The sequence below is a fragment of the Ambystoma mexicanum genome, chromosome 1q (assembly GCF_040938575.1).
Source record: "Ambystoma mexicanum isolate Mex_15411 chromosome 1q, UKY_AmexF1_1, whole genome shotgun sequence".
Lineage (NCBI taxonomy): Eukaryota > Metazoa > Chordata > Amphibia > Caudata > Ambystomatidae > Ambystoma > Ambystoma mexicanum.
This window is the reverse complement of record NC_090922.1, coordinates 1,292,418,033-1,292,431,379: the sequence shown is the minus strand read 5'-3', so window position 1 is coordinate 1,292,431,379 and position 13,347 is coordinate 1,292,418,033. Positions and strand designations below refer to the sequence as shown.

At 43.1% G+C, this 13,347-nt stretch overlaps 1 protein-coding gene across 2 annotated transcripts in view; it reads right to left on the bottom strand.

Moving 5' to 3' along the window:
- The window catches only part of USP24 (ubiquitin specific peptidase 24), a 2,799,104-nt gene that overhangs the window by 507,825 nt on the left and 2,277,932 nt on the right, over positions 1–13,347 (bottom strand). For both annotated transcript variants that reach the window (XM_069642114.1, XM_069642115.1), the window contains exon 57: positions 9,783–9,875. In XM_069642114.1, coding sequence (XP_069498215.1) covers positions 9,783–9,875 — 93 coding nt within the window. The remainder of the gene's footprint in view (positions 1–9,782; positions 9,876–13,347) is intronic.

Genomic DNA, 13,347 nt, shown 5'->3' with positions numbered 1-13,347 from the left:
AGATCTCCCGTTGGAGATTATTTCTAAAACCTTCAGCCACAGAAGAACCCAAGATCGCTGATCCCTCGCAGCTATGGCTAACCTAACTCCCCCCAGTACTCCCCCCCACAGCAAACGACCTCAGAGAGCCAGCCCCTGCACCTAAAACTAAAGTTTACTACTCTAAATGTCAGCGGCTTGAATTCCCACCCGAAGAGGAAATCCATCTTACAAAGACTGCAAAGCGACGGGACCTCAATCACTTTTCTACAGGAAACACATCTAATCCCAGCGGATTTCTCTCGTCTGCGAAGCAGGCTCTTTCCCACACAATTTTTGGCATCCAACGGTACAAAAAAGTGAGGTACCGCCATTCTCTTTGCTGCAGGCCTGAAGCCCCAGATCCTCGACGTGCTGCGATGCCAAGAGAGTCGTTTGATGGCAGTCAAATGCATCATCTTGGGCCAACTCTGCACCCTCATCTCAGCCTACGCCCCGAATGAGCACCAAGACGGGTTCTACCAAGATCTGGGGGATGTCCTCCTCCCATTCACAGAGGGGCAAGTCGTTATTGGAGGAGACTTCAACGGGGCTGTGAGGGGGGGGGATATTATGTTTTACACGTTCTGTGAGGTAATAAGTAATATCACCATGTATGTTTTCCTGTGTGCCGTTTCATAAATAAACAAGTTAAAAAAATGTGTTTACAAAAAAAACACAGTTCATACTTGAACCTTTTTCACCAATACATTTCAATCATACAAAAGGTACATTACATTAATTTCACTTTAAAAATTGAAATTACTACACTTGCCGTAATTTATTTTTTTATTTTCCTCCCTTGCTGAATTTGAAGCCTTGTTAGTTTCTAAGTGATAATTTCACAGATTTTTAACACGCGGACCACCGCTGATGTTAGTGCGTCATTTCGGCCCGAGACTAACCTATCACAGAAAAATTCTGAGATAATGTTTTCTTCGTGTTGCACAAAGCACCTTAAAGTGTGCTAGGCGAAGGCTCCATGTCCCCTTCATAGTCCATGAGCAGGTGTCTGAGCGTTTGCTTTGCTGAATTGATGCAAATTTTGCATAATTGTTTTACTCTGTCTCCCTGCTTACGCCTTTCCAGTATTTCTCCACAATGTACCAGGTTTAAACGGTAATGAACTGTCTAGGGATTTCATACGATAGTTTGAAAGGCAACCTAGTTTTTTCTCACCCCGTAAGAAGGGGTTTACAGGTGAGCTCATTCTCACTTTTTCAATAGTTTTTATCCAATCCATAAGCTCTAGTTTTTGCTTAATTTTTAATGGATTGGAGATAAGTGTGTCTAAGTCGAGGTCAACGCTAAAGAGGAGCTCTCTCGCCTTGCTCTCCAACAGTGACAAAATTACAGATTTGGGATTCAACATATGATGTCACTATAAAGAGTAACCTCTTTTCCAACAATAATTTCCCGATATAGGGAGATTTGTTTCCAGCTTGCCATGCATCCCAGGGATTTTAAGCCAAGCTCGTATCTAAGACTCCAACTAGGCGTGCAGGCGGAGAGACCTAGAACTCTCCTCCATAGCCGACCTTCAAATAAATCCCAGTTGATAGTCCAAAGTCATGGTCTTGCCTCCAATCCATAAAGAATGACTTGTACTATTTTCGCCAGATAGTATCCAACCAACAAAGAGATAGAAAATTTGCAAAGCTTCTGGTTTAATTTCAACATTTGCACAGCACCTGCATTACTTTTGCTGTAACTTCGGTTTCAACTTTGTAAAGGGCTGGAGAGGCATGGATGATGTATCCCAGGTATTTAACCGACTCCAATTTTGTATCTTTTGACCATTTAGCTCCCAGTTTGCGAATTTGGTTTTTTTTGTGGATGTTTGAAAATCATAATATTTGATTTAGCGAGGTTTATAGATAGCTTATTAGCTTTTAGCTTCTGCATAAATACTCAATTTAGTCAACAGATGCTGTAGCACAATTAGCGTCCTGTCTAGCAACACTATATCATCTGCATAGGCCAGCCAAAATATCTTTCTCCCATTCAACACAGGGCTGGCCAATGCAGATGGTCCCAAGGAGATACCCATATCTGCCAGGAAGAGGCTAAAGAAAAGTGGGGCGCCTAAGCACCCTTGCCTAACTCCCCTTTCTACCTCAATGGTTTCTGACGGGTGCCCCAGCTCATCTAGGCAAACTCTTAGGTTGGTCTCTCTGTGTAGCTCTACCAACATTGCTAGAAGTGTTCCTGGCAAGTCCCACTGTCTTAGTTTGTTCCATAGTAGGGCCATGTCCACTTGGTCGAAGGCTTTTGATAGATCAACCCACGCTCCAAATAGGGGTAGTGATCTATCTTCTTCTGCCTGTTCACTTACTAAGTTTAGTATAAGGACATTTAATGCTGTTGACATGCTTTTCCGAAAACCTGTTTGGAAACTAGGCAGGATGCCATGATCTTCTAACCCACTGTGTCATCTCATTCAACAGGAGCTTCATGAAGATTTTACTTTCTATGTCGAGCAGGGCTATGGGTTGCTAGATCGCTGCTGCTTGAAGATCTCCAGATGTAAAGAATGGTATGACTAATGCAGTTTTCCAGGATTCTGGGAATGGACGCCTCTTGAGGATCTCATTAAATCGGCTGAATAGAAGTTGTGACCATATTACCGGCTCTTTGAGTATTTGATATGTCAGGCCATTAGGGCCTGCTGCTCTTCAGGCAGAAGACTTAGCAATGATCTCCTCTGTATCCCTCTCACTGAACTTCAATTGCCAGGGTGTGTATGGCTTTGCTACAAACTGGGAACCACTAGTGTTTCTATAAACTTCTGTTAGATGCTCTACCCACCCTTTCTCGGAGCTACCACTTCTACCTGGAAATTGGTTAATGATTGCCCAGATGTTCTTTGTATTCCCTTCTCTGAGCAATTTGAGCACTTGTTCTCCGTCATTCTGTAATCGGGCAGTTTTCTGAAGAAATGACCATGATCTATAGTTGGCCTTTTCTCTACTAATTTCTGCTGTATAGGCTTCTGGTGAATACCCTGCCAGCTTAATTCTCTGTAGGGCTTGTGTTTCTTCTCATCAAATACATGGGCATGTTCTTGCTTAGCCAGGCTTGCTGGTTCATTGGGAGCAGACGTAGCCCAAAGGAATTTGATAAATGTGTGTGGGTGGCATTTTGTTTCCCAAATACTTCTTGGGATCACTTTCAGCTGTGTATTTAGGTTTCCACCTTCGTGCCTATATTTTACCAGCCTAATTTTCCCTTTTTTCCCACTCAACAGCTGTTTATCTACGCTTTGGGAGGAACAGGATGAATCGGGAAAAGATAGTTCCAGCCTACTATGATCACTCCCTCCATCGTGCTTCACTAACATGGTGGAGGGCAACGTATACAAATACTGGGAAACAAAAATATAGTCCAAAGTCGAGGAAGAGTTCCCTCTATGCCATGTTTTGGAGGCCCCCAAATCTACTTCCGAACTACCATTCATCATCTTAAGATCGCAAAGTTCCATAAAGTCCACCCACAACCTCCCATTTTTTGACTTGCTTAAAGTTGAATAGTTTTTTGTGCCTTTTTTAACTGCAGGCAGTCTGCATTTAAATCACCAGCCAAGATAATGTTGCTATTCGCTGGGCCCGATTTTATTATTTCTAACAGTGAGCCCAGAAGTTCCAAGAAAACATGCAGTTTTGAGCAGGCGGGGTTCCAGTAGATGTTAATTATCACCCAAACTGAGGCTATACTATCCTGGTTCAAATGGGCGCTACATGCCTAAATACACAAAGTGTTTTCAAAGATAGGAGCTATATTTTTGAAGGTTTGATTTTTTAGGGCCATTAGGAGATCCCCCCCGAAGGTCTCCCTTTTGCTTTTTGTAGTGCTGGTAAACAAAGTAAAGTAAAGTAAAGTAAAACCCTCTATGTTCAGGGGGTTCACCAGCCATGTTTCTCGCAATAAAACTATATCTCCTAAATCAAATAGATAGCCCTGCATGCCTCTTGCCTTTTATGTACTGGAGCCCCGCGTGTTCCAACTGGCAATATTTAATCCTTCCCTTATAAAAGCTGCTGGGTGCCTACGCCCAGTTTCTGCAGGACCTGGGAGAGAATCTCCGACAGAAGGGATAGAACATTTTCCTGCAAGTTATGCTCGACTTGTGCTCTTCTTTTCCAAGATGCTGGGTCGCTCTTCCTTTTATTGGACTTTTTGTGGTAAGCTCTACGATCCCACCATAATCTTCAGAGTCGCCCTTGGACTCGCTAATTGGGATTTTCAGACCGTATGTCTCCAATTCTCCCGCTTCGCTCAGGATAGCATTTCTGTCACGCTCACCTGGTCTCCACGGGGGCGTCGCACGAAGCTGCACGAATGACGTCTGCACTGGCGTTGCACGGGGCTGAGTGATGATTCTTGCACGCGTCTTCTCCTTCACTAACACTTCCCAGGAAGTTTGCCTAAAATGTCGAAACAAGATATTAGCCAGCCGTGAGGAGCGGGTTTGGTTCCCACCTCCCGTAACCTCCTAATGTCCCTCTCTGCTTCTGCCTCACCTCGGGTTTTTTAATGGTGGGCTCTCCGTCCTGTGATCTCTAGCAGGGGCACGGTATGTTCAGTCTTTCGCTGGATCAAGTTACTTCACTGATCCTGTGGGGCTGTAGCGGAGTCTTGAATAGCTTGACTCAGCAGGTAAGTCTCTATGCCAATAGATGCTTGGTATAGTTGCTTAATGTCCTTATTGTCCAATTTTTGACTTTTGTTCTCTTTTCTTTCAGGCGCGGCCATGGATGGTTTTCAGATGAAGATTTGCCTCTGCCTACGACGCTGAACATATTTCCTGCGGGTTAGTATTAGCACAAGTGCGTGGCGCTGAACGCCTTTATAAATGGTTTCTTTCTCATGCGCGACTAACCTGCTGTTCTTTTCTTTTTCTGCAATGCAGGTGCTGCGCGGCTCCGGAGCGGCGATTGGATGAACCGCTTCAATGAAATCCTAGAAGAAAGCAGTCTCCGGGTGAGTATTGGCTATTCATGCAGATGCCTTCTTTTTTGCAGGTGCGACGATCTGGAGAGCAGATGACGGTGCAGCTTTTCGGATGGAATCCTTCAGGTAAGGCCCCAATTGCTGTTCTAATTCCTGTTCCTTTCTTCCCTTCTTCTCAGGTGCCGATGGATCGGGATTCCAGGACAGGCGTGGCTGTTGAAGTTCGGGCACTGGAGCTAAGCAGACACGGTGACCGTTACGCTGCAGGAGTGCAGAATAACGCGAAGCGTGTTCTGTCTGTAGGGTGTGGTTTAAATAGCCTTGCAAGTAGTTCTAGGTAAAGTAGTCCCTCCAGCCTCATCCTGCAATCTCAGGTAAAGAAGTCCCTCAGCCACACCCAGGGTAGGCTGGAAGGCTCAGCCCCATTAGGCTGGGATGTATGTAGTCCCATGCAGTTTACCAGCAGATGGAATATTATGAGCCTGGCGCCAACGGTGCCAGAACTGAGTCCAGGAAGTCCTAAGACAACCTTTTGGGGCTTTATAAGCCCTTATGGGTGCCAGTAACTGGGGTATGCCTGTCAGATCCAGATGTTTGGGAGTATGCACCATGACAATTTCTTGCACTGGGTGACGAAAAGACTACTTCTACTAAGAAAGGATCTTGTGCCAGAAGGGAATGTTACACTTTCAATATCCTCGGACGAAAACAGATACAGATTTTTGACTTTAATTATTCCAAAAATCACAGAGCGGCTCAATGACTTATGTTGCTTGACTTTATTGCAAAGTCTTAGCCATATTCTTGGGATTGCATAGTCCTTAAAGTTTTTTTAATGATGGTAGCTTAGTTGTTTGAGCTGCTACCTGAGACGCAGACCCGTGGTTGTCTTTGTTATGTTGAAGAATGAGTGCCACAGATTTCCCATTACCATTGTACATACATCATCCTGAGCTGTAGCAGTTGGTAAAGATGCTTGTGCAGTCGAACATTTCACCACATTCTTTTTTTTGGTTGATAAGAAAATCGGGGTCAACTTTAGATTGTTTTGGGTGTGAGCAGATGATGGCTCATTTGAGGTTGTGATCTTATGCATCAAAAGGTTTTTTTTTCTGTAAAAAGATAGGTGCCCATTTGACCTTTTTTGCTGAATTGTATTTTTGACAAATTACAGATGATTGATTGGCGCTGTGGTGCCTTTTTTCAGTTCTTAATCGTCTTCTATTGTTCTTACCCAAGTCATCCCCTGATACGCTGCAATGTTTTTGACTCAAATCTGTTTGAGAGCCAATACTTATGTTCGTGATTTTAATAATCTCATCTGTATTGATTTGAAGGATGGTTTAGGCCTCTTTACTACAATTTTTCCCTGTTCCCTTGTTTCTTATTTTTTCAAGTTCTTGGTTCTTTTCTGGGTAAACAGGCTCGTTATGAAGCCCGCCTGCCATCGTTTGTGCATCTTTTCCATCTTTGGGGGTTGGCATTTTCTGTTGGTCAACGGATTTGTCTGATATGGTGGTGTTAGGGGTATCTTTGCCTTTCACTTTTTTCTTATTCTTCTTAGAAATGTATTGTAGCATTTTTGATATTTTCCTTCCTGCTTGGTGCTTTCTCATGTTCCTTCTGTTTCTTGACCTTTGGCAGTAAACTGGTTGTCAATCGAGCTCAACCTCAGTTTGCTTTTCTATTTCCACTACAGGTTTTATTGGCATTATTTTCACAGTATTATCCAGTTCCCCGTCTGCTGCGTTTGCCAATCGCAGACATTCCTCCAACATTGATTCAGAAAGGGGTGTGTCGTTGAAGGGCTGATCTTGAGTATCATCCTCCTTTTCATCTGGTACTTGCAATGTAGTGTTTTCCTTCAGAAATTGTGCCATTTCACACAGGAGTTTGATATTTTCCTCGTCTATTTTCTTCCGGCTACTTAGCATAGACTGTATTGAGGAAATGTCGAGACCCTCCTTGACTACTTCTAGTCTTAGATCTCTTAGGGGTAGGGTCATGTCGGTATTAATGGTCGAATCCAGCCCCACCAAGGTGGATTCGCAGGATGCCATTTCATTTGTCACTTCCAAGAGTGTACCCGCCAGTGATTGAACTTCTGTTTTCAATAGTACAAAAACCGAAACTAAAGAGTTCAAAACAAAATTTAAAGCCATCAATGTGTCTGGACTTGGCTCAGATTTTTCTATGGATGGGTCTGAGTTACATCTTCTTGCGTTTCTAAATTATGCAATGAGTTTGAGGGGCTCCTAATTAGAGGCGGCGGAGATTCTCTGCCTCTCTCAAAGTATGATGTGTCTGCCCATGTTAGCGGTGGAAGAATATATTTCAGTACTAGAGGATGGAGTTTGCAGGATTTGTGGCACAGCCCAAAGAGTAGCATAGTTTCCTTCCATATTGTTGTGGCTTTTGTGCCTTTTCCTTCCAGAATGAGTTTGGATCTTTGGATGGATCTTTTTGATTGTTAATGTACACTCCAAACCTTGTTGCCATTGTTGCAGAAGCGTGGTTTGATGATTCCGCTCAGCTTCCCTGCCCTTCGGTGTAGTGGCTTTCTCCTCAGCGTGTATTTGAACATGAGTTATTGCCAGAGTGCTAAAGTGTGTATTCTGAGCAACCATTTGGGCAGAGGAGGGTCCAGCTTTTTCTTGTTCTAGCAGGTAGGAACCATCTCCTTCCACCTCTCTCTCCCTCGTCTGTAAATAGCATGCTGCGCTGCTTCATGACAGATGTTAGATTGTAATCACTAATAGTGCTGCTATGGGGAGTATCCAACAAAAACTTGGGTTCCACGATTTTAAACAGGTTTTTTTTCTTTTTTTTAATGTTTTTTGTTGCTCTCCCCCCCTTTAGGTTCGGTGGTATAACCACACGTCAACAATTGTCCAATTGGGAAATCCCAAGTATTGTTGAAAAATTGTGATTCACCTTTCAACTGGGTTAATGCTGCTAAGTAGGAATATTAGACGGCTCATCAAATGCCTCCAGGTGGTAGCTGAACAAAAGGCTGTATTGTAATAGCACTGCTGCGCGTGAAGCACATCTAATGTCACTGGGTTTGTTATATATTTTATGAATCAGCTACAGCGGCACAGTAATGTTTGGGAAGCTTCACAGTAAAGTGCAGTGTTTAACGGGATCAAAAGAGCAGGTTCTCCAACAGTCTCCTGTTTTTTACTGTTGCCTCTTTATAGCTTCTTAAATGCTGATGATTTCAAGTGTTTGTGGCGCCAAACCGGCCTTTTACTTTGCACCCCCTCACACCTCCCCAATGAAATGATAAACGTCACCAAGCAGTATATCAACCCCGTGCTCCTTCCAGGACTTTAGCCATACTGTTTTGTTCTGGTGTGCTTACCGTAGATGTTGCAATTCTGCTCCCTTGTGCTGGAGCGTTCGGGTATAAGGGCTGAATGCTCCTGTTCCCTTGCACCTCCAAAGCAAAACAGCACAGGATAAATGCAAATGCACCGCCCTTTACTCCTCGGCGGGCTCCACGTCGCAAGGGCTAGGTGCAGTGGTTGGACTTCCTGCTTCCAGGGGGGCATGGCCTACTCCTCTGGTGTCCTTAAGGGTGAAGGCACCAATATAGATCGAATCAAATATGCCTGATAGCGCAATGTGTATTCCAGTACCAACACAATGCAAAACGGACTCTAGCAGTCTCCACACCAGCTGCAAAACAGCACAGGATAAAATGCACCGTCCTTTACTCCGCGGCCGGGCTAATGATAATTATAGTCACAGTACCTGGCAGGAAAGTATACCAGGTGGACTGTATCTGCGAGTCTGGGACCCGCACCCATAAGAGTTTCTTTGTTGATCCTCATAATAATAGTACCTGGTAGGAGAGTATACTAGGTGCATTATGCATGCAAGTCTGGGAACCACAGACATTGAAGTATCCTCATCAATCTTAATAAAGCAAAGCAAGGGAAAGGAAGTGTTGCCCTTGACACAGTTTGGGAGCATTGTAATAGTAATACCTGTGCAAGTGAAAAACCAGGTTGGTGGTGAAACCAGGGGGAGGGAGTGATGCCCCCTAGTGTGTTGTGAACATGTTGCGACAGCCATGAGAAAGAAGACATTCTATTTGCATCCTAAGAAACTTGTGAAAGACCTTGGGACGGAAAAAATTACCCCAGGAGTTGGGAACATTGTGAACATAAGAGACTATATTTTCTTTATACCTTGGTGGAGAGTCGGTCCAAGGAACCTTTGAGACTGTTTTGCTTTTCTGCCCTTGACGAAGAACATTTCATTTTGCCCTATGAGTGAAGGTGGAGATACCCCACAGAATAAAGAAACATTCTTCTGACCAAGAATTATTCTTTTTCTCATTAGTTGATTTAGAGTGTAAGGGAAGGAAATAGGTTTCTGGCACAACGGTGGATCATTTACTTTTGGCAAGACCTCCTGACAGATCCCTTAGTTTATTTTAGGCGGGGGAAACCACTCTTAGGAATAGAGGGTTAAGTGTTTTCCTTTTAACCAACAACATGTAACTTTGTCTGTCAATCTCCTACTTCTACACCCTCACAAGCCCCTTTATAAAGCCATGGCATCACTTAGAGATGCACCACAGCAGCCCCAATTGGTGGGCTATTTGAGGTACGGATTTCTCTAAACAAATATATATGATACGCTCTGACAACTTGGTATATTTCTACATGAGGAATCCTGGAAGTAAGCGTTCGTAATAAAAGAAAAACAAATATATCCAATATTCTTAAATCTGTAAAGTGAATTCTACATGTGTCAACATGTGGCGAAAGGGCTAAGAAGTAACAATTCCCAAAACAGATTACCTGATTGTTCTGCCAGTTTGGACCAAGAAGGAAGTTGATCATGTGTCTCAGAGCAGAGAGCACCAGGAGAAGATTGCTGGCTCTCACGCCTTGCTAATAAAAGAAACAAAAGGAATTTTAAAAAAAAGTTTGATACAGAAAACATGCAAGGAACACTGCAAAGCATCCACCTAGTTTCCCATGTATTCATCACTTAGACCTACGGTAACTTAATTCTCTTATTGTAAAAATCTTTGCTCAACAATCAATATTAAACACTTGAATTTGCCTCTCGCCCAGAGACGGCTTAGAAAAAGGCAGAGAACGAGAAACAGTTAGATCTTTATTATAAAGATTGAATTCCAATACTAGAAAACATTTTACTAAAGAAAACCAGCAGAAAAAAAACACTTGTATAGAATTTGCATTGGTTTAGTGAGGAAACCATGTGTTTTTGTTTTTAATTATCTTTATTGCATTTTCATACTACATATCATGTAACAGATCAATACAAAGCCATCTTTGGCAGCATCCTAATAACATTATTGTCCCAGGGTTAATCATGTAACTAATTCGATGTTCATAACTTCTCAAGCCTAATGTTTCGCTGCCAATGATTAAACCCCCCAATCTAAGACAACAGAACTGAAATCCCCCCCCCCCCCTCCCTGCCCCCCATGTTACTGTCCCCACACTGCTGGCTGGTATCTGGTTTTACACCTATAAATCTACATTTGCTTGCTCAAAGTATGTGCCTTTAGATGTATACATTACCCAGTTCATCATCTGACGAGTGTCAACCCTCCTTGGTATGGCCACCATTTCTGCAAATGTAGAGCACCACTGTGGACTGAATTTCTAAATGTTTAGCAGACCCAGTTCCCATAGCCTAGTAGGCACATGAAGACTCTGTTGCCCATTTGAATTAGATTCAAGAATGGGTTTCAGATTACTGGATAGGTGGACAGATCTCTCTTATCTGCATAGGAAATCTTCTCATTGATTAAAACTAGCCATATCTTCTGATATCAAGTTATTGGGTCTGACACTTGTGAGCAATTAATCTGGCAGCCAGCAATGCTTTGGTAATGAAATCACCAGATTCCCTTTTCAGAGGATAAACCCAAACACAGTCACTGGCACACCCAGAAAGCATAGTGATGGATTCTTCAGCAAGGTCTGACCCGTGTCCTCCTTTATTTCCATTCAGCTTTCTATCCGAAAAAGGGCCAGCATTGGGTAATTTCCACCACACAAAGTGAAAGGGGCCCTTAGGGGTCCCTCGTGCTATGGAAACAAGGCTATGACCATACACGAAAAGATGCGCCAGACACAAGGTTTCAAATTCCCAATGCTAGGGTTTATTGCAAGCAAAAGATGATATCAATTGGCCAATTCTGATCTCACGCCCCGCGACGTGAGTTTCCTAGACCTCGAGGGACGCAAGAGAGTGAATTACGTACATCAGTTACATATATACAAAATGCATATCATATAATCAGCAAAGTCATGTTCAACATCCCTCTTTACTAAGCTCCTTTGAACTCGGGATGACGATGGATATATCCGACGAGTATCATGCTTCCGATGTCTATTCTAGTAACAATGTGCAATTTAGAAAGTGCAGAGGCATCTTTTAGAACACGGTGGTTCTGTTCTTGGAAGCAAGCTGTACACGGGGGAAGAGCCACATTCCAAGCTTTGCTATCTATGAGGTACTATTTGTGTCCTGGGAGCCGACACGTTCTAAAGGGTTTTGCGAAGGGGGGCCGTAAGAAAAGCATAATTCAAGCCTTTACCTGTATTATTCTAACATATTCTACCATCGTACGAGACTGGCTGGCAGCTGTGAAGTGATTAAATGCCCTGCAGCTTCCTCCCAAGGCTACAGAGAGGGAGCGTGGGCATTCCTCTCTGGGCTACTCATGAGGAGTTTCAGCAAACTCTTCTGTCCCGCGACCTTGTCCTTTCATATTCAGACAACAATGTTAACAGTTGAGCAGAGTAAGCAGAATCCGCAAGAATTGCAAGCTGCAAAGCAGTTTTTAGACAGAAAGCAATGAGCAATGGCTAACAAGGAAAATGGCGATTCTTGCTACATTTAAAATGGCCGCTCGTCGGTCAAGCATAGCCGTTTATATTTCTATAATTTGGTGCATAAAACGGTTGGCCCATGGCCATCAAGTTACGTCTATCATTCAAATGAAGGGTATTCATTTTTCCAGATTGACAAACCCTCCTTTTGGCCATGTGCCAAACGTCTTATTTCTTCATTGTAACCACCTCTTCTGAGGAGGAGTCGGGGGTATCTACATCTGAATCATCTCCATCATTAATGTCTATCGCCATGAATTGTTTTACTATTTTTGTTTCCTCAGTGTCTCTGTTATTCCGGCCATGCGTTTGTTTTCCTCTCAACACCATGTGCATACATCCCTTAGTACATCCATCAGTTATTTCAGTGCATATTATTGGTAAGCATTGTATGCAACAGCAGCATGTTATGAATATCCCGAGTACCATCATTAGTATCGAAATTAACTTCCATCCCCAAGACCGCAATAATCCCCATAACCAGGATTCTATCCCCCAACCCCCTGCTTCAGTAGAGAGTGTGGAACTTATGACATTTAATTTCCGGATCGCTTTAAATATCGTAGGGGGGTAGTCATCTATATACACACAGCATGCAGTTTTTACGAGCTTGCAAACTCCCACACGATCAACTAATATTATATCGAGAGCCATCCTGTTTTGAAGTGCCATCAGTCTTATTCCTTTTTCTTCTAACGTCATATTCAATAAAATATCCGTTGTGGAATCTTTTTATTTTCGTAATATTCCAGACAGTTTTCTTATATTGTAAGAGTTTTCTATTTGGGACAAGAACGGTATAAATGATTTGACTATATCCATTGCTATCATTCCATCCTCACTACTCCTTTGAGTTGTACCTTTTGTTCGTCTGGCTACTTCTGCTGTCTCCAAGAGGAACACTCCTGGAAACAGTAGACCTAGGTAGCATGTACCTCCCCAGCTCCTAGGTAACCATGGATATGCTTTTTCTCCACATATAAAATAAACAGGGTCTCCCACGTACACGGGTTCTATTTCATGTTCTAAAACCACTGTGTTCAGGCAGTTGCTAAACGTTCCCTTTTTCTGTAGGCATAGGGGAGCAGTTTTGGGGCTGTGATCCACTGTATAAACAGGGGGCACAGCATCTTTGTTCCATTCACCCCTCATCAGAAATGTCATTACTGATGTTCTTTCTGCTGGCAGGGTTGATCTATTCTGCCTATGTAATCTATCTAGTCTTGTTATTTTCTGTGTATTCTTTCTCATGGGTTCTAGTGCAAACACGCAAGCTTTTTGGAATATGGAACAACCCACAGGTCTCGTGATTACTTCCTCAAATTCATTCATATTGGTCTCATCTAGCTGACCCGTATTACTCTTGTTCCATTTCCCAAAGAACATTGCACTTAACGTTACTTCATAGGAATAAATCAATGGCAACGTTTGTGCATAGCAGCCTATCTCTTTCCCACCGTGCTGTGGTAAATTGGCACAAACCCAGCAATCT